This window comes from Rhea pennata, chromosome 1 (genome assembly GCF_028389875.1).
Source record: "Rhea pennata isolate bPtePen1 chromosome 1, bPtePen1.pri, whole genome shotgun sequence".
Lineage (NCBI taxonomy): Eukaryota > Metazoa > Chordata > Aves > Rheiformes > Rheidae > Rhea > Rhea pennata.
Window position 1 is genome coordinate 67,635,598 of NC_084663.1, and position 26,060 is coordinate 67,661,657.

The following is a 26,060-nucleotide window of genomic DNA, read 5'->3' on the forward strand; positions in this document are numbered from 1 at the left end:
AAGGCTACCAAACAACCTCATCAGGCAACCTCCAAAAGCTCAGAATGTTTGGCATCAGCAGAATTCAGTTACGGCAGCGTTCAGTGACTTCTCAGCTCTGACATTAGCACTGTCCTCTAAACCTGTATCTCAGGGTCGGAGCCATTCCTTTTTGCTTTGTCTTTGGCATCACTATTAGAACTCTCAGTCCCAGCTGAAATGGATCTGAAATAAAGACAGTGGATGAATAAAAAAAGTATCCCAAAGGTCTGGTAATGCTGCTATATAATTATTTTGCAGTGATGTGGGTTTATATTTGTTTTTTAAAAAAGGAGGCAAAACCAGAGTTCTTCAGTTTGTTTTGCCTTTTTTTTTAACAGCAGAAAGAACAAATAATAACACTGATCTTAATATGTACACTACTGTCTCTTAAGAATTGATACCATTCCAGTCAGTAGTGATCATGATCCACATTCACTGAAAAGCTTCAGCATATCTATGGAAAAAAATATCCTCTACTCGTGCACTTTTTACTATCCAAGTTAGAGTTAATCCTAATCCTCTTTTCACTGGATTTTCTACACTATTGTCATTTCAGGTTTCTCTTGGTAACATCTGGGCTCTTTTAAAGTCTCATCACCTGTTGTGAGCTGCTCTACAGCTCAGCACAGGCTAGAAAACATGCCCAAATGGAGAGATAAATAGGCAATTTCCCTCTGCTGAGTTGATGTTGCCACAGTGACACTGCTAGCACTATCTGAAATACCTAAACTAACTTGTATGTGCTGTGTTTATATGACCTGCAGTGCCTGTGGTGTTAGATATTTTAAAAGATCAGCCAAATTGGTTTGTCCAACAAGTACGTGTTTTTCCTATCTCTTAGGATAATTTAAGACCTCTGGTGATGTTAGCTGGCGAGACAAGCTTTGGTGAAGAAGCTAAGCCTGTACCACAGGCTCCAGTACTCCTGAGAGATTTGCTCTGATGCTACCAGCACCCTTCTTATAGCGGCTCATTTTCTCCATCTGTCAATCTCACCAGTCTTACAGTGTGTTCTTCCAGGCAACCTGGGAATAACTGCTGTCGAGGAGGGAAACAAAGTCAGTTTTGTAGGGCTCTTGAAACACATATGCCCTGTCTTTTACTTTGTAATACTTACTCTTTCCTGTCTTGTAAAACTTTCCTTCTGTTGTGCACCATTACAGATGTGTTCCCTCTCAGCAGAGGTGATAGTGACACCTACACTTCTCCTGTGTTATACATTGTTCATTTAGCTTGTAGAATTGAAAAGAACATATAGATTATACCTATCACATGACAGGATACTTTTCTTCTTTTGGTTCTTGTTTCAGTAAGGCAGAAAAGCAGAAGACCACAACTCCTTTCACCCCGTTACTTGACCAGCACCCCAGTCTCACACACAGTACAGCACTGAAGTGTTGGACAGAAGGATGTGGGTTTTCTAAGGCATTGTGGTGAAGATTACGCAGCCATAAATTAGTAATGGATTGCTAGCCATATCTCATTGTCCTGGTCCTGGAGTTTTCACTTAAGAAGTAGAGGTGGGCAACAAAGGATTTGGTTGCAGAAGGTATTCTCTACGTGCTATTGAGGCACCTCAAATTTCCATACCAGAGTAATGGCTACATAGATAATGTTACAGAGAGATTCTTGGCTCTGGTCCTGAATCATCAGCCAGATTGTGGATTTACTATTAAAAGAATAAGTGTTTCTTTAGAATCAAAATAGATTACTCTACAGAAACTGAAAATGACCAGAACTCCAATCCAGTGTGTCTTTCCCAGGATACTGATAGCTAGAAAAAGCAGAGAACATGTATCATATTCTGTCACTTCATTCTCTTTTCTTTCTTTTTTCTTTTTTTTTTTTTTTCATATTTCAGGCAGACATCCAAAGCTGGATACTTTTCCATAAAGCAAAGCAACAAAAATAAAGTTGCAATAATAATACAGCCATTGTCAGTTTTCCCCACACCTACAATCTTGACATTGCAATTAGGAATTTGATGTTCAGCTCTTCCTTTCATCTCCTTTTTTTGATTTTGTTTAATTGTCAGAATGTCTGTATTTTTTTCTTAAAATAAATATATTTAGAGTAGCTTTCAGTTTATCTGAAAGTGTCCACAAAACACTTAACTTTTCACATCTTGAAAGACGAGGGAAAATTTAAGGTACTAGTTTTGCTAGATAAGAGAGTAAGGCAAGAGCCAGGTACTCTCTGAACTGGATCTGTCAAAGTTGATATGTTAGTAGTCTACTTAGAAGAAGTTTACTCTATTAGCATGTGCAAGAAACACTTGTATAAATCCAGAGATGAATTCCACCTACAGCAAGTCCTTTATGTAAGTCCATTCTGCTGCCAGAGTGTGAAATTTGGTTTGTTGAAAGACACACTTTCCATTCTTGAACAAAGAACATGGTTCTTTCATGTTTTTTGATACGCAATACATGGCTTCAACTGAGATTGTTTGGATAGCAAATTTCTGTATATGGGTAGCTCCAGCAAAACTCTAGTAGTCATTGGAGGGACTGAGGAGAAGAATGGAGATCATATCTTAGCCGTGTTCTTTTGTGCCCTACTTTCTTCCACCTGTGCTGTGATAGCAGTCTCCAGCCTTAACTGACATAAACATTTGTAGAAGCTCAGTCACAGACTAGAAGCAGAAGAAGTCAGGTCATACATTATCCTCTCTTCTCGCTTAAATCCGTAAGGTCTAAAAAAAAAAAGCTTTTCTTCCATCTCCATCTATCATTCTTCTGAAATTAGTCATGCGCTTTCTCGTCAGTAAATCAGTTTTCACCCAATGTCATACCAATACTTTACACCTTTCAAGGGAATGCAGTGTATTTTTCACATGTAAAAACAATGGGGGCTCTTTACTTATGATATTTCATCAATATGACTGTCTTTCAAAGAGAAACTACTTCAGAACCTTTTGTCTTCTGATCCAGGACTGTGGAGTTAGCATGCTTTCCACCAGTTAGCTCTGGTCAAAAGTGCTTTTCTGGCTACTGCTGAGCTGGGTTAAAAGGCTGTAACCCTGAGCTGCTTCTCAGAAGCTACTGTCTTCTCAGATCTGTCAACATAACTGGGCATGTAGTTGTTTTCTGGTCCCTTTCTACTAAATTTTTTTTTTTTTTTTTTTTTTTTTTTTTTTTTTTTTTTTTTGAGAGAGAGAGAGAGAGAAATTATTGCTCAGATCTTTTAGGAGAATGAGGTCAAGAAGCAGATATATAGGCAGTTATTCTGAAGAACTGCAGGGGGGCAATAGCAAATATCTAGGACAGTAAATTCTTCATCCAACTCAGCTATGGCCAAAGCAAGCTATCTGACAGCATCCTATATATCTAAATGTTCATATCCCTATACCATTGACTTAAGCACTGAAGTACCGTATGGAGTATTTCCACTCCCCATTCTCAGAAATGTTGCAATAATTAAATGCATCTTTTAGTGCTCACCAAGGTCGAAAAAATGTAAAATTTTCAGCATGTAACAACTAAAAGTTTTCGTACTTCATTAGTACCAGTCCCCTACCTTTTCAAGCTCTTGATTTAAAAGTCTAGTGAGTTGGATGAGTATGAGTATGTTTAAATATGTCAATTTTAAATGAAAGCATTGTCCATTGCTTTTCAAATTTTTTTTAATCATATCTTCTTTCATATTGAGCTAAATGAGTACTTTTTTGCAGCAAGTATGTATTTTGTTTTATCCACAGTTAAAAATTCCTGACTAGGAATGTCAAGATAAAGAAAAAGGATGAGGAAGTTAAATCAGTAAAATGCCTTGCACCATTTCTACAAAGCTACAAATGGTTTGTAGTGAGGGCAGGCCTACTTCGGTTTTAGTTTCTCAGGACTTTTATCTGCCAGGCTCACTACTGTCTTGATTATGCGCAAGAAAAGTCAGAGTAGCTTGAACGTCCTTGAGGGCATCTGTTTGTTGTCTCCTCATTAACTCCTGTCCTGTGCCTTCTGTCACAGAGTATTTCAACATGTAGTACGGAAGTGTCTGTGTCATCGTTTGCTTCTGGAAATGTTTAGAGCGTTGTAAAGAAACAAAACATTCAGACAAAGTAATAGTAGTAGGTACTATAAATTGAGAACATGGGTACAGAATAAGAAGTTCTATTATGTGTTATCCTTTAAGCGGTAACCTGGTAGTCAGCACAACAGGTTTTGGGGAGCCAGGAATGAGAGAAGATCGACTTCCTGCACAACTGGCAGGCTGTGAAAATCACATTTTTTTCTGCTTAGCGGAGTTTCACACTGGTATAGCATTTGTTGTATGCTCAGCTCTTTGTAGATGCCTCCTTTAAGTTTTGAGAGACGATCACACATTTTTATGTGTTTTTCAGACAAGAAGCCCTTCTTGCTGCCATTAGTGAAAAAGATGCCAATATTGCTCTGCTAGAACTTTCATCCTCTAAGAAGAAGACCCAAGATGAAGTGGCTGCACTGAAACGAGAGAAAGACCGCCTAGTGCAACAGCTCAAGCAGCAGGTAGGTAGAGGAGGGTAGGAGGAAAAACAGTTAATAATCTAGTGTTGTGAGATTATGGTCTTGATTTACAGAACTGTATAAATTAATGACGAATAATTCCTTTGCATGTTGGGACAAAAAGTACATAAATACTGATTTCAAACTGATTACTGATTTTGAAACCTGTGAAACACTGTGGGAAAGAAACAGTCTTAATGTTGAGGGAAGTTTTTTCATGTTACTGCCTGGGTAGTAAATGTATGATAGAATGCATAGGAAACAGTCTATGAAAAAGGAAGTAATTTTTATCTTCTAGAGACACAAATAACCACAGATTCAGGGAAATATAGTGGTACATCTTTCAGTATTTTGTATTTGCCTTGTCAGAGAGGAATCATACAAGAAAGGAAATTCTCCTTCCTATAAAGGTCGAATTCAGATATATTATACCCCTCAATCTCTATTGTGGTTTCTGATTTGTGACACGAGCCCCATAAGGTGATGCCAGCTAACTGAGTGGAATTTGGGAGGTCTCATGCCAGTGAGGAGATCGGTCTCCTCTTATTTCTCTTTTTAGTTCCTCTCTCAATTAAAAAAGACTTGCAAAATTGTAAAATACATTTCTATGATTTTTTTTATGTTGGGATAATGAGAAAAAGTATATTTCTATTCAAACATTTAATATTGTATTTCTGTATTAAATGTAAAGTGAAAAATATTGCTAATAAAACGCTGAGGAAGCAAAAAGCATCTTGGGCAGTTAAAGATTTATGATCTGAAAAATCTGCATAGATTTTTCACTTCAGCACTTCTGGTGGATCCTTTGAGTTATTCCCGTGCCACTTTCCCCATAATAGCACATATGCCACTGCCAGTCCAGTGTCAGCTTCTTCGGTACCCTGATTTCATCTTACAAAGTTTTATGTACAACATTTTATCAGCCAGATTATTTCTGCTTTCTGATAAAGGATTTCTTCGCTTATTCCTTAGGAAGCAGCAATATGTTGCTGCCTATACAATTTTTAGGTAACACTTATTTAAGGTTTAATTTTAGAACAGTAATTTTGATAGTTACACCAACATTAAAATAATTTAGAAGTGTAGTATACAGTCTCATATTACTTAGTTTTCAGCCACAGTTGTAATTACTCTCACTTGTCAGCAAGATGGCCTCCTTCCAGAAGAGGATTTAGAAGTGTTCATAGCAATGTGAAGTACTTTTCTTCTTCATGTAATTGTCTGTATGTGTAGCATTCTTAATATGTATTACCGCTTATTCCAAGAGAAATTGGAAATTTTTTTTACTAGCAGTTCTTGTTGGCTTGAGTTTAAATTCTAACTCCTTCATCCCCTTTGCCCTTCTTGGATTGTTTCTGGCTCTGCTTGGGTGGTGGATAGAACGATCTTTAGCAATTGTTTTCTACCAAAAATTGTATGTATTTAACTCATACATCATCACTGTGATTATCTTTAGTGACTTAGGTTTCAGCTAGGTGGTTTTTGGTATTGGTACCATTGTCATTAGTTTTCAATGTTGTTAAAAAGTTTCTTAATTGCATATATTGTCCCTAAAATGACATAGCCTTTTCCTTTAAGATGCCCATCCTTAATGATGCTTTTGTGTTTAGGTGTGGTGTACTTCAGTTTCCCAAATGAACTTAAAATACAAGGATGATTCACTTGAAATTGTTCTTGCTGTAAAGTGAGACCAGTTTCAAATTTGGACTCACACCCCATTTCTGAACAGCAGTTCTTTTTCAAAAAGTTTACTGAAATGTCAAGGTGCTTTTGAAACTTTTATTTCCAAAACCATCATTATCTATGAAAACTTGTCTTTGTTCCTCCTCTTAAAAAGAACTTCCATAAAGAAAACAAACAGTGATCTCCTCAAGAGGTCTCTGGTATGAGCGATTTGTGTATAAATATAAAATCATAGATAAAGGGGCTGCAATGTACCCAGTGGATCCTCGTACCCCAAGGCAAGATATATATTTTTATATAAACAATATAAATTATATTTAAATGATTCATGAGAGAAACTTGTTTGACCTGACAGAGATTCCACATATCCTCCCTAAAACCTATGCTAGATCTTGAGGATGTAAAAGTCATCTTTTATCCTTTTTGGTGTATACCTTTCAATACTGCTGAAAGAAGAGCTGTTCAAAGTTACTTATTATGAAATGGTAATATTATTGGTAGAAAACTTAGCACCTTTGTAGGTTTCAGGAGATCTACCACCACATTTACTTTTTTGATGCCAATAACGTCAATATGTGTTTTCTCCACATTGATGTCACCAGTTCAAATCATTCCAACTTTGACAGCTTCAGAAACAGGAGATGGGAGGGAAGAGATGGCTGTGAGATTTTCCAAGATCCTCATTGCTAGAGTAGTCAAAGGGAATCTTACTTTTTCACATGAATTTCGAGTAACATGTATACTTGGGTCCTTGTGGTCATCTTAAGTTATTATATTTCACTCAGGTCAACAGCCTCATATTTTCCATCAGAAGCATTGTATTTCTTAAAAAGAGCAGTTTCATCAGCCTGAGCTTTCTCTACACGTATCATTCGCTATACTTGAAGAAAATGAAGCTCCATCTGTATTAGTAGCTAGAAGGAACTATATAGCATTTCAAGGACTTCCTAAAAGTCTAACTGTTACTGTTAAATTTCAGGTAGAAATTGTGTTTAATACATCTGCAAGTTTGTAAGATCTTTCATTCATAACTGTTCCAGAAAGACAGATGACTGATGCTAGTTAATCAAGATCATCTGGAAGACTTTGAAAAACCATTCTGGAACTTAAAAAGTTCATTCAACCCTTCAGATTCAGAATTGGGATCCTGACCTCAGCAATTCCTTCCTTGTGTCTTTGTTTCAGAACTGCTAAGCTCTCTGATAAGCATTTCATATTTCAGTCATCTCACTTCTAGGAAATGCTTGCAGTTTGTGTCAGGAAGGCAGCTCTTTTAGTTGGCTGACAGACACTATTGACTGAAAGGTTCCAGTTTTCATGTACATGGAATGCAAAGATGCTGAGCAATATTGGAATGAGGTGTTTTTTATGAAGACTTATGTATGCTGTGGTAAGTATCATAGGCCTGATTTCTGAATCTCATTGCAAACTGGAAAGAGCATCTGACAGAGATATCTCTTCAGAAGTTTTCTGTCTGCATTGCAGTAGTGAGTGTGAATGGATCTAATTGTCTGTGTAGAATTCAGGCTATGCCTTTCTTTCGCTTGTGCTAAACATCAATCAATTGCTATAATAGTTACTGCTGTTAGTGGACTGCCTTACTGTTGATTAACTGGTCTTAGAGCATTTAAAGATAAAACTCTTTCCTAAAACAAGAACTCAGTCTGATGATGAGCCTCGATTTACATCCTAAAAGATAATTTCCGAGTTCTTCAACCCTGCAATTTAGCATGATTTTCATGTATTTAAGAAATATCAGTGAAGACACAAGGAAATGATCAATCTGGAGGATTCTGTAGAGATTCTTTTCTCCATCTGTCCTTTGTCCTGTCCCAACACTATGTCATGTTCCAAGTGATTCACATTGGAAGTGTATTACTGTGAAAGAGAAGGAAGGAGTCCTGCCAAAGACATATTGGTTCTTTAATTTCTTTAAGTGTGTATATTAAAGTTTGGATGAAGAGAGTCATTTTGGAAAGAGGATATGGCATCAATGTTGTTTTAATTTAGAGTTTCTAGGCTCTGAACTGCAGGAATGTGCCTCAATATAGAGACCATTTCCTAATGAGGCAGTCAGAATTGACCAGGCTTTCCAGTAAATGAAGCTGCCTGTTTCATATTGGTTGTCAGTCTCTATGAGGGATTTCCTCTATCATCAGAAAGGGAGGCCAATTGCAGGGCGAGGGTCACCAGCTAATGTGGTCCCAATTTACTTCCTCCCAAAGTACTTTGTCTCCCTGACTAGTTCATGGTGAAACAGTGGTTGGGAGGCTGCTTCACAAGAGGGGGCCAGGGCTGATGCAAGAAAACAGAGCTGGAGGGTGTCTAACAAAGTCCAGATGTACTGTGGTGAGCGCCAGCCAGCGTGTTCAGATTATAAGGCATACAGAAGCCCCTGCAATGTGTGTCACGCCAGAACTGGGACCCAAGGAATGTTGGCCTGTCTTATGGCCGCCCAGCCACTGCTCATCTGTTAGAGAATAGCCTATCTGCTGTTTATTAATTTCTTTGCAAGCTAAGTTTTAACAATGAGCATACATTTATTGCAACAGTGTGAAGCTGAGTTGTAAATGGAAGGCGTATATGAATGGGCTGAGGTTTTCCAGTCTGTGGGCTTTGAAACATAAACATTTGGGGTTTTCTACAAGTTATTTGGAGAAAAGATTGTCATTTTCTGTGTTTGTACAGTGTCTAGCTCAGTGGGGGCCCAACTTGACCAGCATCTCTAGGCACTAGTATGCTATAAATGTTTAGTAATGGTGATGAAATTGTTGGGAGGCTCTGAACTGTATCAGTGTTTGAGAGCTTGGAGTGTTATTCAGTTGAATTGTTTGTAAATCACTGTATTCACTTGCATTATAATGTAAACTTTTTCATAGTTATTCTCAATTCCTTTTTAATATGCTCTGGCAGAAGTTATCAGGAACTAGTTGATTCAGTGTTATGGATGATGATATCTCAAAATTTTCACCTTTAAGTATTGTGACTCCAGATTAGGTTAATGCTGGGAGCATTTGTACTGTACAGCCTTTTATTAAGTAAGAGTAAAAATAATTTTCAAATCTATTTTTCAGTCTTTCCAGAACATTTTGAGCTGTGATCCTGTTCTTCAGCAGGCTTGCAAAACCACCCAACTAAGTTTGTTTTTAGTCTATCACACAGGTTGTTAATATAAAATATTGAATAGTACTGAATATGGCATAAAGCTCTGTATAACCTACTAGATTCATTCATCTATTTTGTTAGTTAATGATTGATAGCTAGTATGGAGTATAATTTCCCAAACAGTTTTGTACCCACATTTTTGTAGCTGAATCACAGAAAACTCATCTCACTTCAAAGCAGAACCAATTATATCTATAATCTGTTCTTAAAGACTACTAGTGAAGGAGTCTTTGAGTTCTTGGACTATTTTTTGTATTGCTCAGCTCTCCTTATCATTATAATGTCATTGCTCATGTATAATCTCCCTTATTGCAGATTAAGCTCATTACTACTTATTCTGTTATGAGCATAGAAAATAGATTATTTCTTTTCTTTTTAGCAGCCCTTTAGGTTTATGATGAATGTTGTGGTTACCTCCTCTGTGCTTTTTCTCTAAACTGAACAGTCCTGGTTCTTTCGGTTTTCATATGTCTTATTTTCTAGATATCTGATCATTCTTGTTGTTCTCTCTTGGATTTTTCTCTGATTCTTTCTCTGTTTCTTTCTCTCAGTGTGGTATCCATAACTGGACACAAAACTCAAAATGAGGCCTCTCCTTAACTGAACTTGTTGGTTTGTTTGTAAAACAGTGTTGGAAGTCTTCACCTATTCGTGCAAGTCTCAAAACTATTTTCTTGGTGCTGTGTTGTGCTTCCTCCCCACAAAGATTTTCGCTGTCTTTCCTTATGAAGCCAAGGTGCTGCAAAGATTTGTTTCTCAAGTAGAAGCATCTCACTGGGTCATGAGGAAAAGGAAGGCATTTTGAATTCTAGAATAGCCTCTCCCCCCAAAAAATATTAGTTTTCCACTGTTACTTGTTTCCCTGGAAACCCAGCGCACTGACACCTGACACTACTCTCCTATGAGCTTTTCCAAAGTGAAGTTCCACTGGTTAAAGTTATTTCTCTTTGTAAAAGGAGAATGTAAAATTGGGTCCAGGGAGACTGACAGGCAAGCATTTTCCCCTGACTACCACAGAGCCATATCAGAATTACCACACTTCTGCCAGTTCCTATTACCACCCTGCCTGATGAAGTAATACAGATTCTCTAAGCGTGGCACTTAGTCTCTGCTTTGCCTTAGCTGCCCTGATTTGAAACTGTGTCTGATGAGAGTGATTATCCTGTCAGCAAACGAATTTCTTCTTCACGTGTCATGGAGGCAATCACTGCAAGTAATTGCTAAAAGTACTACTGTTTCATGACAAAACTACTGTTTTTCTCCAAGAGCGTCTAAGAGTTCCTGGCGGTGGAATGGTGCCGACTGAAGTATAAATGAGTGGAGGTACCTTTTAAATCACGGCACTATCAAAGGGACTGTAGGAAGTCAAAGGAGAAGTATTCAATTTGTTTGACTGGTGTTGTGATCGTCCTCATAGTTGAAAAAATATGTTAAAAATAAATGTTTAAAATGCAAGTGATGTGATTCAGGGACCTTGGATTGTTACAGTCCCTGCATACTTAGGCTAGCAAGTGTGCAAATAGATGCAAAACAGGGAAAAGAAAACATATGTGATAAGAAAGTTAAGAGCAGATCGTAGAGTTTTAGGGGGCACTTACATTTCAGAGGTTCCAGCATATGTTGAACAGAATAGAAGGCATTCGGTAACCTCCGAATGCCACATTAACCCATTCACAGCAGCAACGTATGCCTGGGCACATTAACACTCTTTGCTAGGAAATTTTCAAGAAGTAGTGAAGCATTTGGAGAACTATTCTCACAGTAGTAGACCAGTTGCCCAAATATTACAGTCGCAATCTTATGTACATCCTTCTCTGGGTATGTGGTTAGTGTAGTGATCTCTCTTCAGGACCACTAGGACCAGTTTCTTTAGGGTTAAATAGCACTTAAAAAAAAATGTGAGTGTACCATCTTTAATATACACAAAGATACCAGAATACGTAGTTTTTATAGTACGTTTTTAGCTGTTCTGACAGTGTAGCTATCATACATGTGAGCAGAGAGAAGTGAGGGAAAGCACTCTGTACACTTCCCATTCAGGCAGCTATTGGACTAGGAACAGAAGAAAGTTCTGGCTGAAGTGAATATATATCCACTAATTGCCTCTCATCAGGCATTGCCAGCTGTCAGATTCAAGTATCATGGCTTTTGTCGAAGGCCTGTAATTCACCCAGATTATCAATCACAGCGCTGCTTGTTTTGCCAGTCTTTGCTCCTCAGTAATTGTTTCTGTCAAGCAGGGAGTTGTGCCAGGAACAGACCCGAGGAACCTGACGGCAGCCGAGCAGGCACGGAGAGAGAGAGTGTTGTGCCCTTGAGCACAGCTTCCTGAAGCACAGCATAAGAAGCACTTACAGATTAAAAGAAACTACCCTCCCTGCCATGTGTTCCAGACTTTTTTCCCATCATTTTTAATCATTAGTTACCACAGTAACAGCATTCAGTGCAGTGTCAGCACTCTTTTCTGTGGCAGCATTTCACCTTCCTATGGTATTACATATGCTCTCGTTCCCCTTTCCTTCCTCCCTTTACCTTTACCCTTTTCTTTTTGCTTTACTGAATAGTAATTATATATGTTCAGGTTAGTTCCTTACTGTAGCTAGCCTCATGCTGCTGGAGAAATAAACTGTCTGTTGCCCTTGCTCTAAACAGTCACGCATGTTTTCTGTTTGTACCTTGAAGAGTGTTTCGATCGGTAATTTTTGGGGCTCAAAAACAGCTGTTTAGAAGAGCTCACGATTGCCCTGCTTATTCCTTCTTAATTCAAGGGGTAAAATTACGAGTGCATCTTCTTTTGCTTAACTTCCACAGTTTGTGTGGTACGGTTGGGAGGGAGCCGTGCACAACGACTTCCTGTTTGTTGGCCATTCCCAGGATGTGCCTCAGGGATAAAATAGCTGAAGCTTTCCCGCAATCAGTTCTTGTGGTTGGGTTGGTTTGGCATCACCAGTTTAGTATTTGAATTTATGATGCTTGAGCACTGACCGGAAAATACATTGAGTTTATGATTAGATTTAAAACTTTTCATTCAGACAAATAGTTCGTTGAACTCCGAAGTTTTGGTGACAGAGAGGATTCTACTTAAATTTGTAAAGAATCTCAGTGAAATAAACCCATGAGTATATTTTGTGTAAAATAACAGGAATTTCACACTGAAATTTCAGTTTTCGTACAGCAAGGTTTGTATCACTTGTTTGAACTTGGTTCAGTGATTTTTCTAAGATAAGTGTGTAAATGACCTTCCTAAATATTTCGTTGTTTGGGTGGCATCTTTTTCTAAACAATTCCTCTTACTTTAAGCTAATCAGTTTTTCCTGGCATTGGCAATTGTCTAGAAGACGTGTCCTGATAATTCATCACCAATTAAGATTTGCTAACTTGGTAGGTTATGATCATTTGTTCATGCATTTACTATGCTTATGCAATAGGGAACACACAACACCTTGAACAGTTTCACAGTAAAGCTATAAAACAAGACACCATGTTGCAGTTACATCTCTGTGGATGAAAGGTTCGACAAACTGGCTGCTGAGCTCATCTACAAGCTTTAAAATTGGTTTTAATTTGTATTGGGTCTGTTACTGGTGAAATGATAGATGGTACAATGTGTGTTCCAAAAATGTGTAAGGAAAAGGCAAAGTAAAAGATATGAGGTGATTACTTGCTTTTAAAGAGATAAGCGAAAGATAAACAAGGTTTCAAGTGCATTGTAGATTAACACATACAACTTAACATGTAAAAAGTGTTTCCTTTACTTGATGGAAGAATGGTGGAAAGATTGAGGCACCTAGAAATATTTAATGAAATTAGTGATCTGTAAGATAGCATATGTTGCATATTCTGTTTTTTTATTTTTGATGGAATAACATTGTAAATCAATGATTCTTCTGTTTGAGAAAGGAAAAACACATGACTGTAATAGGGAATTAATCCAGAGGATTGTCCACTCTTAAGAATTGATTATGATGTTCTGAATGAACTTCATTTTCAGTTAACAGTGACCTCTTATTTGATCTCAGGTATTTTCAGCTTCTGCCCTGAAATATTTGTCAGCCTACAGGTTCTTCCTCATTCACTGTATTTAGCTCCTTCCAATTTAGAGAATAATTCCTCTTTTTGAATCAATGTAATAAAGTCTGATCCAATACACCACACTGCAGGCTAGTGCATAAATGATAATGCAGGGGAGAAAAAATGTCATATTGGAGTTGAAAAACTGAGATATAAGCTGGAAATTAGGGCTAGTTTCTTGATAGTAAATCTTTATTGCTTTACATGTGGAATTGTGGGAATTGATAGGATAGTGTATCAGATTTATCCAAAGGAGTCATAGGTTTATGAAATTAAATGCCAATTACTTATGTTTACCGAAAATAGACTGCTGCTCATGGCTCCAGCCTCCTCCCAGTTCTCTTGAATTCATGGTATTATGTTCTAAAGAATCCTAGTCTTTAAAAATTAGTTAATTATTATTCATGATCTGAATAAAGTTGGGTAATTTCCTCTTTAATAAGTAAATTCTGTTCTCTCCACCCTGTTCTTCTAAGAGGCAAAAATGTGCAGGGCTAGAGAAAAGATGTGTATTTTTTCCCTAGAGGTAATGTTTTTGACACTTGACACTTGCAAATGTGTGTACGGAGAGGACGGAGATTTTTCTGCTCATTTCTAAGTCAGGAAGCTCTGACGACTCTGTTAACAGCTGCCAACTCTGAAAGATAAGGATGTGAAAGTTGATACTGGTGGTGATTTTGCTTCTAGTCCATCCTTCGAATGGACTTCTGTAGACAGTGCTGTCAAATGCAAGGCAGTGATTTTGACAGATCATCTTCACAGCAGTTGTGTTCTGCTGTCCCGGAGTGGACCTTTACTGAATACAAAATAAAGGAATGGTTTCTCTCTGCCCCTCTCTGCCTTAAATGTGGCACCAGAGGTTTGAGTTTTTTCAATAAGAAGAAAGGGCTTTATGTATTAGTCCAAGATTGTGCTTAAGGACAAAACAGGTCTCAAACTCAGTTATCAAAAGATTGCTGTCTAATTTTACTTGGCATGATCAAACGTTTAGCATATGGACAAAAGATCAGTGATGAGGTCAAGCATACTCAGTTCCAAGGATGAATAAAATGACCTGTGCATTAACATCTTGCACAATTTTAAACTGCTGATAGCATGGCTGAATATTAATATCTCAACTTCTGTAAAGGTTTTGTCTCCAAATGTGTATTAAACTGCAATCACAGTACTTGTGTGAGAGGAAGAAATGGTCTTTTGTCTTGAATACAGCCCGGTTAAGGGATAGCCATTTTGTTAGGGTTATTGTTCTCTCTGCCGGACCTCAACTTTACAATAATAGAACTTAGTCTTTTGTTCTCTTTCTTTCTGTTTACCACCAATTCCTGTCTTCCTAGTGTGAATACAAATATTTCCTGTAATTGTGTAAACAAAAAGTAAATGGAACTCTCACAGCTGAGCCTGGCCAAGTTCTTCCCAAGATCTAAATAGCCTAGGTATCTCTTGTTTTTACAGTGGGATTTTTATTTGCATTGGGAACTTAAATTTTTAAACACTCAATTTCACCATTGTACCCCACTTAATCTTTTTAACAGTTTAAAAAACAAATCTTTATGCGTTTTTTTTTTTTTTTTTTAGCCTGAAACTTAACTATAATTTCTGACACCAAGCCAGGGTACCCTCCATCTCCAAAATACTAATAGATAAAACTTTGGCTTTGCCTCCCTTATTTGAACTAGCATGCCAAACTTCTGCCAACTGCTGACTTAATGGTGTTGAAAAAATAATGGAAACGATATAATGATCCTTAAGAAAACATACATATATAAGTTGTTTAAAACTTGGAAGACTGCAGAGGTTTATTTGCTCTGTGGAAGTAGTAAGTACTGTACCTTCTTGTTCTGGGTTGTTTTGTTTTTTGTTTTCTGGGATTTCTTCTTTTTTCTTTGTTTCTTTTTTTTTTTTTTTAGGAGAACTATATTAATTTATACACACAAATCTCTGTTTTGCACACCTTACAGGTCTGTTCCATCTCTCACTAAGAGAGAGGTAAGTCTGAAGTGGGTTCTACTTGACTGGGAAAAAGAAGGATCCAAACTGAGATGTGGAGAAATATAGGATAAGACTAATTCTTTACTGTCTATCTCTCCTTTTCATCAATACTAGATGATCAAAAGATTTCTCGATTCATTTTCCTCTATTACTAAAATAAGCCAGTCCTACATTGTGAGTCAGCAGTCTTTTTATGGTACAAAAAGGACTTTAAAAATATAAAGGCTTCCTGGTTTCCTCCTAGGTCTTCTAATTGCAAATAAATCAGTTTAGGTCGCCCCTTGTCCTTTTGTTCATTCATCTCTACTACTTCCTTGGCTTTGTCAGGGCTGTTTAATATGTTACATCACCTGTCTAAGTTTATTGACATTGCACTGATAAGATATTTAAGGATAAAACAGAAGAGGTATGACCGTTCAGTTTTTCATCTTGCCCACCCCATACCTTTTTTTGTTGGCAGTTCTGTAAGAGAGATGGAAAATATTTTTTAAAGATTTTACAGTGCTCTTTTTGGTGCCCAGTGGCACCATAGCTGATATAAAATGGCATAATTTAATATAATTTACAGTAAAACAACAAATTACCGATAGGGAAGGTAATGACAGAGATGCTGCCTGAAATGCAGACACCCAGGAGAAATTCGTCTGAACAAACGGGCATATCTCTATCCATTGTATGCCATGAATTTTATAGAAAGGAAGAGAACTTCCTTCCTTGGTAAGAATAATTTTGAAGTAAGTACAGTAAAAAAACTGAATATTTCTCTAGTCTTTCCAGTTAGTACTATTATCTAAGCTCTGATGCAGATTTAATAAGAAAAATAGACCTCTGCAGAAAAAAAATGTTGGTTTATTGTGATTTCCTTTGCTTGTGTACAGCATGCAAGAACAGAGCAGATGGACAGGACTCATCTGTCCAACTCTGTGTATCGCACATGTGCTGCTGTGTGCCTGGGCAGGAATTCTGCCTCTCTGGACCAAACACAGGGACAGTGTAGATGGACAGGCATCCTGAGTCTGCAGACCACACGCACAGATGGTGTGGACAGACAGGAATGTGATGTCTGTGTCTGTGCATGAAACTCATGAGGCAGTGCCATTCTGCTTGGATATTAACTCTAATAATTGGCTGTAAAAAGTAAATTCTTAACATTAACTTAGTTTAGGGTAGCAAAGCTCCATTGGTTGGCCACAGAAACGCCCTTTGTTTTCTTCCTTCCACCAAGGAAGATTTTGGCCAAATTGAAAGATGAAATTGAAATGGAAAAAGAATAGGATTGCTCTTCTATCTTTTTTTACACATGTTCTTCTATCTTTTTTACACAATAGCTTTTAAAATTAATTTCAGAACACATATAAGTAGTCTTGAGGTTTTGTTTTTCTGTTTTTTTCAAATGTTGCTATCAACACTGTTTGTATCGTGCAGACACAGACACATTCATGTATACACCCAGAGCCTAGGTTCTGGACAGCTGTGTCCAGACAGTCTGTGTTGAGATGATACTGAGCAGTTCACGTCGCTTTAGAATCTAGGAATTTGTATCTGTACATAATTACTTTTTTTTTTTTAATGCTAAGAACAGCCTGCATAGAGGGGGTTTGCTATTAAGGACTCTTTGAAGCTGCAGGCAAAGGCAGTTCAAGTGGTGAGTCATATAACAACAAAAGTATGCAAGGCTAAGAGCCATGGTGAAAACACTGCTGTGCACCTTCCATAAAAGCAAAATACCTGGACAAAGGAATACTTTTACTGTTGTTTGTTATAAAGTCATAGTTGTAAGAGGCAGAGATTTGAAATCTTTCTAATAGTATCAGCTAGTAAAGGTGTGTGTATATATCCGTGAGCAGATGGTCTGCAACTGGTTTTTGTCAAAGCAGGTGATCATGACTAGCTTTTAAGATTTACAGTAGGCTGAAACTTGCTGTACAAACTCCTAGATGAGATTTTTGCCAGTCAGTTATCATAGATATCCCTGGACTGAGAAATTTTCTGAAAGCAGACTAGGAGAAAGAATGTAACACCAAAGCAAAGTGAATGAGGCAGTTGTATCTGACAAACAGCTTTGTTTCTTTGAGCATAAGCTAGTGGGTTTACTTTAGAAAGGAAAGCCAAATGGAAAGAATAATGTAGGAAAGAGGGACAGGGTAAGGTAGAAGAGAGCAAGAAGAGCAGGGTGTGGAGTGAAGCAGAAGTGAAAAGGGATGGAGAAATTTCAAGTAAATAGTCATAAAAACTAGAAAGGCTTCAATCCACTGTGTCAGCTAGAAATTTTTATTTAATAAAAATATATGCCTATGAGCATATATTGTATCTATAGGGTACAATGTAGGTAATTTAGGGCTTTTTGCTTCAGATATGTAAGCATTTTGTAAGATTAACATTGTCTGTAGTGCTTACCCTTAGTTCTTAAATTGCACAATTTTAAACTAATCACAACATTCCTATTGTGTCGGTATGCATTTCCAACTTTAGCATAACCTTAGACATTTTCTTCCAGGAGCTTACAGTTTGTTTTGTAAAATAACATGTATCACCAACCTAAGAAAGTTCTTAGGAGTATTTTTTTTTCCCAAACTCTGCTTCAGCTCAGAAAACCTCTGTTTTCTTGTCTGTATTTTTCTCTCAAATGATGAAACATGTAATGAATTTTTTAGCGTGCAACCAGAGACATACCATGAGAGGAAAAAAAATGAGTAGGGAAGAAGTAGAATCAGAAATTTGCACCAATTTGAGTAATGAGGACCTTGACAAAGACGTTTTTCCCCCTTTTACATGATTATAGAAATAGCATTTCCCTTTTTTCAAATGAATTGTCCTTCTTGGCGTATATAAAAGTTGGTTAAAGAAACTGAATGAACTGCATATATTAAACATTCACCAGACATATGAGGTGAGCATGAGAGGCTGTCTGCTGTTCAGCTGAAAAGTTGTAGCAATTTGGTCTCTTAGAATCTTAGAAAGGCATGGAGTAACATACTAGAGAACTCCACTTCTAGGGTTTGCAGCATTTAATGCAAGGATTTATTTGGGCGAGGCATTTATCCTAACATTATCCAAGGCAGAGTTTAAATGACAGCGCGATCCATCTGCTTATCTGAGTTTTACCCCTTAGCAAGTATCTTTTAAGTCTGTTAACCAATTTCAATGAAATTTGTCAGAGGGAAAGAAACCTCAAAGATCTTGAATCTTATAGGAACTTACTTAACCTCCACAGCTGGGTAGAGGAGAAAATAAAAACCCAAAGTAGTGGTCCCATGCAGGAAAAGGCAAGAAGAATTGAGCAATGATGTATTTTGCTTAGCTATAGTATATGCATATGGCTGGTCATTCAGAACATACGACCACTCTCACCCTGGTCCCAGCTGGCTCTTGCCTGGAGGCACTATGGGGAAGAAAGGCAGGAGAAAGACATTATTATAAAGGTGGAAGACCAGGCTTAGAAAACGTAGGATACAAATCTGAAGCACACAGATTTCATCAGCCAGTATAAAATGGGTAGTAAAGTGGACTCCTATAGTCTTCATTGGTAGCTATGCAGTCAGCAAAAGAAATCAGTTCTTAACTGATAAAAACAGTAGTGAAGAGGACACAACAGTTGGAAAATGGAAACAGTAGCGTGATTTAACAAAAAACAGTTAATGTTAAGCTAATTTAAATGAATGAGTTTTTTTTTTTTTTTTTCTTTCTTTTTACTTTCGGAACATGGATACTACCAATGTTGTATTCTTTAGCAGGAAGTTTTATAGTAAAGCCTTTGTTTCCTGCGTTTGCATCAAATAGGGATCAGACTTGCCCTCACCAACTGTACCATTGGGCAGGCTCTTAAAACAAAGAATATTTATCTGCATACTTCAAACCTAGATTATAAAAGTTTCATTAGCTCACTGTTGGAAGGTAAATATAACTAGTTTTCTTATTTCATCCTAAGAATTAAGCAAGCAGTCTATTTTGCTCGCTGTTGCTGTCTTCAGATCAATTTCAATAAATAAATTTTACGGCTTGGTTTCGTGCAAAGGATCCAGGATTCTTTCAGGGTGTTGTCATAGGATACCATTTGTTCTTTGATCTTGCATAGGCCACCCAGTCAGTATAAATCAGTGATACAATACTAAATCCTTTTAGACTTCAGCCCTTGTTCAGATATATTCTAGACACAGGAGAACACACCTTAACTATCTTTCTGCCTAGGACCCATACAAGTTGTGGAAAGGTGCCAAGGAACTAACGTATTTGTTTTTCCCCTGAGTAGTTAGTTAGACATGAGAGAAGACGGAAATCTTTTTTTTCAATTAATTACATTAAAGCACAATTTTTACTCTTGTAGGTCTTTGACTGGACAGATTCCAGGTCTTATGAAAGAAATGAGGGAAAGGCAGTTCTATTGCCACCATTCCGTTAAACACGGCTTGACTCTAAAGTGAGTAGAAGAGAACGAAAAGAGCATACAGTATAGTGTTCATACAGATATACCACAAGAAGGAATCCCAAACACATGATCTGATTTGGGTTGTCTTTTGTACCACTGCTTTTCTCTATATAGGATGCAGAACAATGGATTTCATTAAATTTGTCAGTAGGCAATCCTGTAGTTAGTTATTTGTTCATCTCCTAAGGAACTAATAACACTCCAAGAGACACATTCCTGTACAGGGAAGACTTCAGTTCAAAGTTTGCTTTTTTTTTTTTTTAAATCTGTCCACATGTGTCTACATGTGTGAGGCTTCAAGACAACTCTATATCTAAATGATCTGCTTCCTTTAGTTTAATTTAAAGGTTTTTGAATGTGCACTCTCCAGAGTGAAGTTTCTCTGTAATTGTCACACGTGGGGAGGTGAACAGAAAAAATGAAAGAATGAAGTACAAAATTAACTGGGTTGATAAATTCTTTCATTTTATAATATAACATTGTTGTAACATTGCCAATAGTTGGTGCAGAAGCCTATATCTCAGGTAGAATCTGTGTTAAATCTTGCAGGTTTTGAAAATCCTAGCAGCTGCATGCTGCACATACTCTTTGGGATTACAAAAACACAGAATCCAGAATGTACAATGTCTGTAGTTAATGAGAAGATTTTGCATTTGTTATCAGCTGAACTCCATGTTCATTTGCTGTGAATAGAAGAATCTTTCATTTGCTAATGTTAAGCATCGCTAAAAGGAGGACAAACCTTACTAATGATTGCAGAATCATGGAAAGATCGAGGTTGGAAAGGCCCTTTGGAGATCGTCTAGTCCAACCCCCCTGCTCAAGCAGGGTCACCTGGAGCAGGCTGCCCAGGATGATGTCCAGACAGCTTTGGAATATCTCCATATTCCAGTCCCAGTGCCACCGTGATATCTTTAAAACCTTATAAACTAAAGCGACAGCTCAGCATGTAACGTTTGTAACATGTAACATTACAAATTTTAAAAATGTCTCGTGGATCATTAAGTACCATGAATTTGAAGGATGCATAGTTCCAAATAGTTTATACAATCTTTTGGACATCTGTGTTCAAGGTAAGTATATATTCAGGGTAGTTATGGAGGTAGTTATCATATTCTAATAACAGGTGAGGCTTATTCTCTCCCTGTTTCTGACAGCAAGATGTCAGTAGGTCAATGGATGTGTATTTAGAGAGCATATGGCTAGCTGCATATTTTCAGAAAATAAAACAAGGACTAGCTGAAAGTCTTTACAAGAATGTAATTTTCAAAGATAATGAATTCTGCTCAGGACTTGGAGGAAAAAAAATTGCTTCAGTTTCTCCCTTAATTTTCACATTTTTAATGGGCAAAACTTTTCTAGAATGTTGCATTTGCATGTTTTCAGTGAAACATGTAATGCTTTGACTGGGAGAAATAGGATAACTTTTTTTAACTCACTGATACACTGTTTCCACCACATATCCGTTTGTCACCAGTACAGTCATTCTATTAATGTTTACTTAATGTGGGCTTTTTTAAACTCCACATTAAAGGATTAATAAAGTTTGTTTAGACTAGTTAGCAAAGCCAGAAATTACACAACTCAAATATTTTACAAAAAAATGAGAAAGTAGCCTCTGATGTCATGGTTTCCACTGTGTTCCATGGTGGAGAAACAGATTTGATGAGAACTGGTTGAGTAAGCTACACTAATGTCAGTATGAACCAGGCTAGATTAATGAAGTGAATGCATAGCTCATTAGCTAGTATCTGCTTTTTATTAGAGATCTTATCTAGCAACACAGAAATGTGTTATACCTACAAATGAAATTTGGTTTCAAAAACTTGCCAGGGTATTGGTGGTAACACTAGCTATCTTGAAGAAATGCTTGAGAAAGTTATGCATTCTCATTATAACATCTAACTTAGTGCAAGCTTTCAAATAAAACTATTCTCTAAAATATATTGTAAACAATGTATATGCAGTTAAATCTGTGGTTTTCAGATTTATATGTGGAATACCATATAAAGGGCTTGTTAGTCCTGGGCAGGACTGCTATAGACCGTTTTACTAGCTATGTTCCACCATATGTCTCTTACTTTCTCTCTACGCTCCATGGATCAGCTTCAGTTCATTTTTTTTCTCATCTAATAATTCAACTTTGATAAAATCTAGAATTTGGTCTTTAGGGTGTGAGTGCACAAACAAGCTACCACTGTAGCCTGCAGTGAACATAAGACAACTTACTGTTAGGTACCTCCAGGTGAGACTACACTTTGAAGTAATACATCCATGAAGTAGGATTTTAGTGATTCTCAAATGAAATTCTCCATGGCTACAGTTTTGGCAGCTAAAATGTTATTCAAGTGCTGTTTGGAATGAAATCTTTCAGGTGCTCCACTCCGTGGCAATTTCCTTGTTTACCCAGACATCTAAAGAATACAAAATACAAGCAGAAGTAAACTGTACAATAACTAGAAAAAGTATGGAGAAAATATAGTTACAGTAAATGTGAAATCCCTGCAGGCATACAAAACAGCAAAAGAGAAGGGAGCATGTCTAATAGAAGTGATGGTGCTGAGAACTCATAAACTACATTTATTCATAAAACAAGTTTATCTCATATTATCTCCTGGTGCCTTTTCTTTCAAAATAACCACCTGCTGCAGCAAGGGAAACAGAGGCTGGTGCTAAGTAGTGACAAAAAGCAGGAAGGGAATTAGGGGAATGTGTAGAAAGGTGAGAGCGAGATTGCAGAAGATTTTTTAAAAAAACAGAGAGGGAGAGGGAAAAAAAGAGGCAAGATCTATTCAGTGTACTGGCACAATCATACAAGTGGAGGAAACCTTTTTTTTTTCTTTTTTTTAGATACAATACCCATTCAGATGTTGTGCTTTAGATCTGTGGTTCACTCTGTTCTGCAGATGGCTTGTGGCAAACTATCCCCAGTCATTCCTGGCTTTCAGTAAGAAGCTTGAAAAGGATGTGCAATGGTTCTTCCCTGATTTTGAGGGTTGACGCTAGTCTAAAAGGCTTAAGGACTGTTCCTCAGTGTAGTGGTTATTGGGAGACTAAAGTTTGAAAGGCTTGAAATGCACCCAAGTGAATGACAATATTATACTTGGCAATCTCTATTTAAAATGTGGAGGTAGGTGACTTTATTTAACTTTGTTACGTAAAGATATATCTTATTGCTTTCTGGATTTTTAGTGATTGGAGGGCAAGAAACAAATTTAGGACATTTGTTCTGTCCAAGGAGAGGGAAAAAAAGCTCCAGGAGAAAAAAAAATACTCTGGGAAAATCCATAAACCTACAGAGTTATGGAGTTCTGTCCCCTTTTTTTCCATCTGGCGTTTTATCGGTACGTGCATAAAGAAGGTCCCGGTCACAGCGGATCTGATATCCAGTTGTTATCATCAGCGGTTTCGATAACAAGCTCTGTAGGTTTTAGACAGGGGTGCTGCTCGCGCAGCCCGTTGGTCTGCGTTGCTCATTTCTTTTCACACGGAACGCAGTGGTCAGACCACTGTGGTGTTCGGAGTTTTCACAGCGATGGAGAAATGTTTGCCCTAGGATCCGCGCCATAACCTCATCAGGTGGGAGCAGATTGTGTAACAGCACAACGACAAAGCAGTTTAGGACTGCAGGATGTTGGAGTGGTTCCCTGCAGTAAAGTAAACTGTTTGTTTTTAAATCATTCCAACAGCCATATGGCAGCATTCTAGAAATTTCCATCCTTTCAAAAAAAAATTTTTTTTTAGAAGGGGAGCAGTAGGAGAAACACTGGGTTCTTATATTTCCAGTTGTCTTGAAAATCTCCCAACTAGAAATTGCTCAGTTAGCATTCGAGTCTAAAGAAGCAGCTTTTTACTTCCATATTTGATAGGAGGAGGATTAGAAAAATGTTCTTTGTTCTGCAACAGTGCTTGGAACTTTTATGTTGGAAAATAATTTTTAGTGGTATCTATCAGTAAGTAAGCCTCTTTGCTTTCCCCTCTTGATTTTTGCCTAATTCCAACGATCTATGTGTAGTAGTTCCTGTTGCAAAATCACAATGACATTTTCCTGCAGGACTTACACATGGCAAACATGCACTCTTAGATTACCAGCAGAAGCAGTGGGAAGGTCAGGCTGGGTTGAAGGGGAGCACAGAAAAGGACCTTCTAGGTGAACTGGTCCTGGGTGTTCGTCGTCACTGGGATGTTGCAGGGATCCATTTGGATTAGATTTTTCAGCGGGTTGTTGTGGAGCTAAACTGTAGTTGTGCAACCAAATGGAATTTTGCAACTTAATTTCCTTTTCTTTTGGAAATGCCAGCCTTGATATTTATAAAATCATCTGAAGATGAGAAGCCAAAATAATTAGAATTACAGAATAATTTAGGTTGGATTTGGTCATCTAGTGCTGCTCTAAGGACCTGCTCTAAGTATGTGCAACTAGATCAAATTGCTCCAAATCATCTCCAGTCAGTTTTTGAGCACCTCCAAAGATCTCTGGGTACCTGTTCTAGTGTTTGATCATCCTCATTGTAATAAGATTTTTCCTCATATCTGCTTGGAATTTTCTGTGTTCCAACTTATTCTCGTTGCCTCTTGCCCTATCACCGTGTACCTCCAAGAAGCATGTGGCTCCATATTCTGTTTCCTCCTTTAACATAATTAAAGATGCCTTTTCTTCTTCAGGCTAAACCAGCCCAGTTCTCTCAGCCTCATATGTCCTGCTAAGTATTAATAGCAGGATAATCTACCTGAAGTTCAATAACTGATGTATGCAATCTCTTCAATTCCACTTTAGAAGGTTCTTTGAGAGATACTGTGCTTCAAGGCTTTAGGTCCGTATATTCTTCTGTTCCTGTAATGGTGCTAAGATAGTTTTTTTCACATGCAATATCATAAAATGTGTTGCCCTTCTCTGGGAAGAACTTTACAGAGCTAGTTTTTCTCTTAGAAAAGTCAATGCACTATAGTAACGCTGTACTAGCCTGATGTTTTTTCTACTTTTTAATAGATTCTTTCACACATGCTTTGGAAGTCATGTAGCAAGCTGTTTATTATGAGGAACAAAAATTTCCGAAGAAATGTAAAATAATTTGGAAGTTCTAGATCTCATTGCAAAGAAGTTATTAAAGAAAACAGTCTTAAATATAATAAAATAATAAACATTGAGAAGGCGTCTTGAGAATAAACTGGTTATCCAAGTATTAATATTGTGTGTTTCAATCAGTGACTTATCAATGATAAGAGTCAGACTTGGAATTCAAAACTTATCTGCAAAACTGAGCAAACAATATAAAGATTTTGTATGGTTACATTGCTTTCCTCAAGCACAGTTTTAATATTAACTTTTTTTAAATTAATCCAAAATAAAATCAAATCCAGATTCAAACCCTGGACCTTTTTGATAATGGCCTGAATACAGTCAAATAGAATCTGCATTCTCTAGCCTCGAGGCACTCATTAGAATTATAGTTTTCAGTAAGAAACCATTAAATTATGAAGGGAATGAAACAATAACTGGCGTTTTTACAGAAAGTTTTGAACTTTCATTAAGTCATTTAATTTTAGTGAATCTTTGGTGATTTAATGTGTCTAGCTCTAGCTAATTTACTACGTATCGTATCTAATATAAGTCTGTCTACGCTTTTATTTTTTATAATACAAGGATTTCACAAAGCTCAAGATGGGGCTTTGTCTGCCGTACAAGGAGCGAGGAGAAATGCCACCTTTCCCTTGTGAGTCTGCTCCAGGTGGGAGTGCCCAGTGACAGTGGCACCCAGATACGGCCAGGGAAGCAGCTAACACGTGCACAGGGACAGACATTCACTTTGCCAGATTTTGGACCCTCTACGCTGCTGCTGCTGCTATTATTATTATTACTTATTGTACTGTTACTGCTGTCTGAATGTGCCTTGTCAGCCCTGCTGCATAGGGATAGCATTTGGTCTAGGTACACTTGTTCCCTTGTGTGTGTGTGTGTATATTTGTAAGCACATGGGGACCTCATTTTAGGGTAGTATATTTTAACACGGCTTTATGTCAGTAACTCTTTCCTTTGCAGTCACAATTATGTGGTATAATTTAATAGTTAATGAAATTGCTTAGATTAAATTGTAATGTTCAGGTAGTATTCTGTTTATTGATACCTTGCATAACCAGAAGGTTCCCTTGAGTTTACATTTGTATTTTAAACTTACTAAAAATTCACTTTGAACATATCTGGTAGTCAAGAATTCCACGTGTATTTT

At 37.4% G+C, this 26,060-nt stretch overlaps 1 protein-coding gene across 5 annotated transcripts in view; it reads left to right on the forward strand.

Moving 5' to 3' along the window:
- ERC1 (ELKS/RAB6-interacting/CAST family member 1) overlaps window positions 1-26,060 on the forward strand; it is a 302,330-nt gene that overhangs the window by 239,896 nt on the left and 36,374 nt on the right. For all 5 annotated transcript variants that reach the window (XR_009960212.1, XM_062590517.1, XM_062590533.1 and 2 more), the window contains one exon: window positions 4,358-4,502. Coding sequence is in view for 4 of the 5 variants with exons in the window: in XM_062590517.1 (XP_062446501.1) it covers window positions 4,358-4,502 (145 nt within the window). In the remaining variant the exon portion in view is untranslated. The remainder of the gene's footprint in view (window positions 1-4,357; window positions 4,503-26,060) is intronic.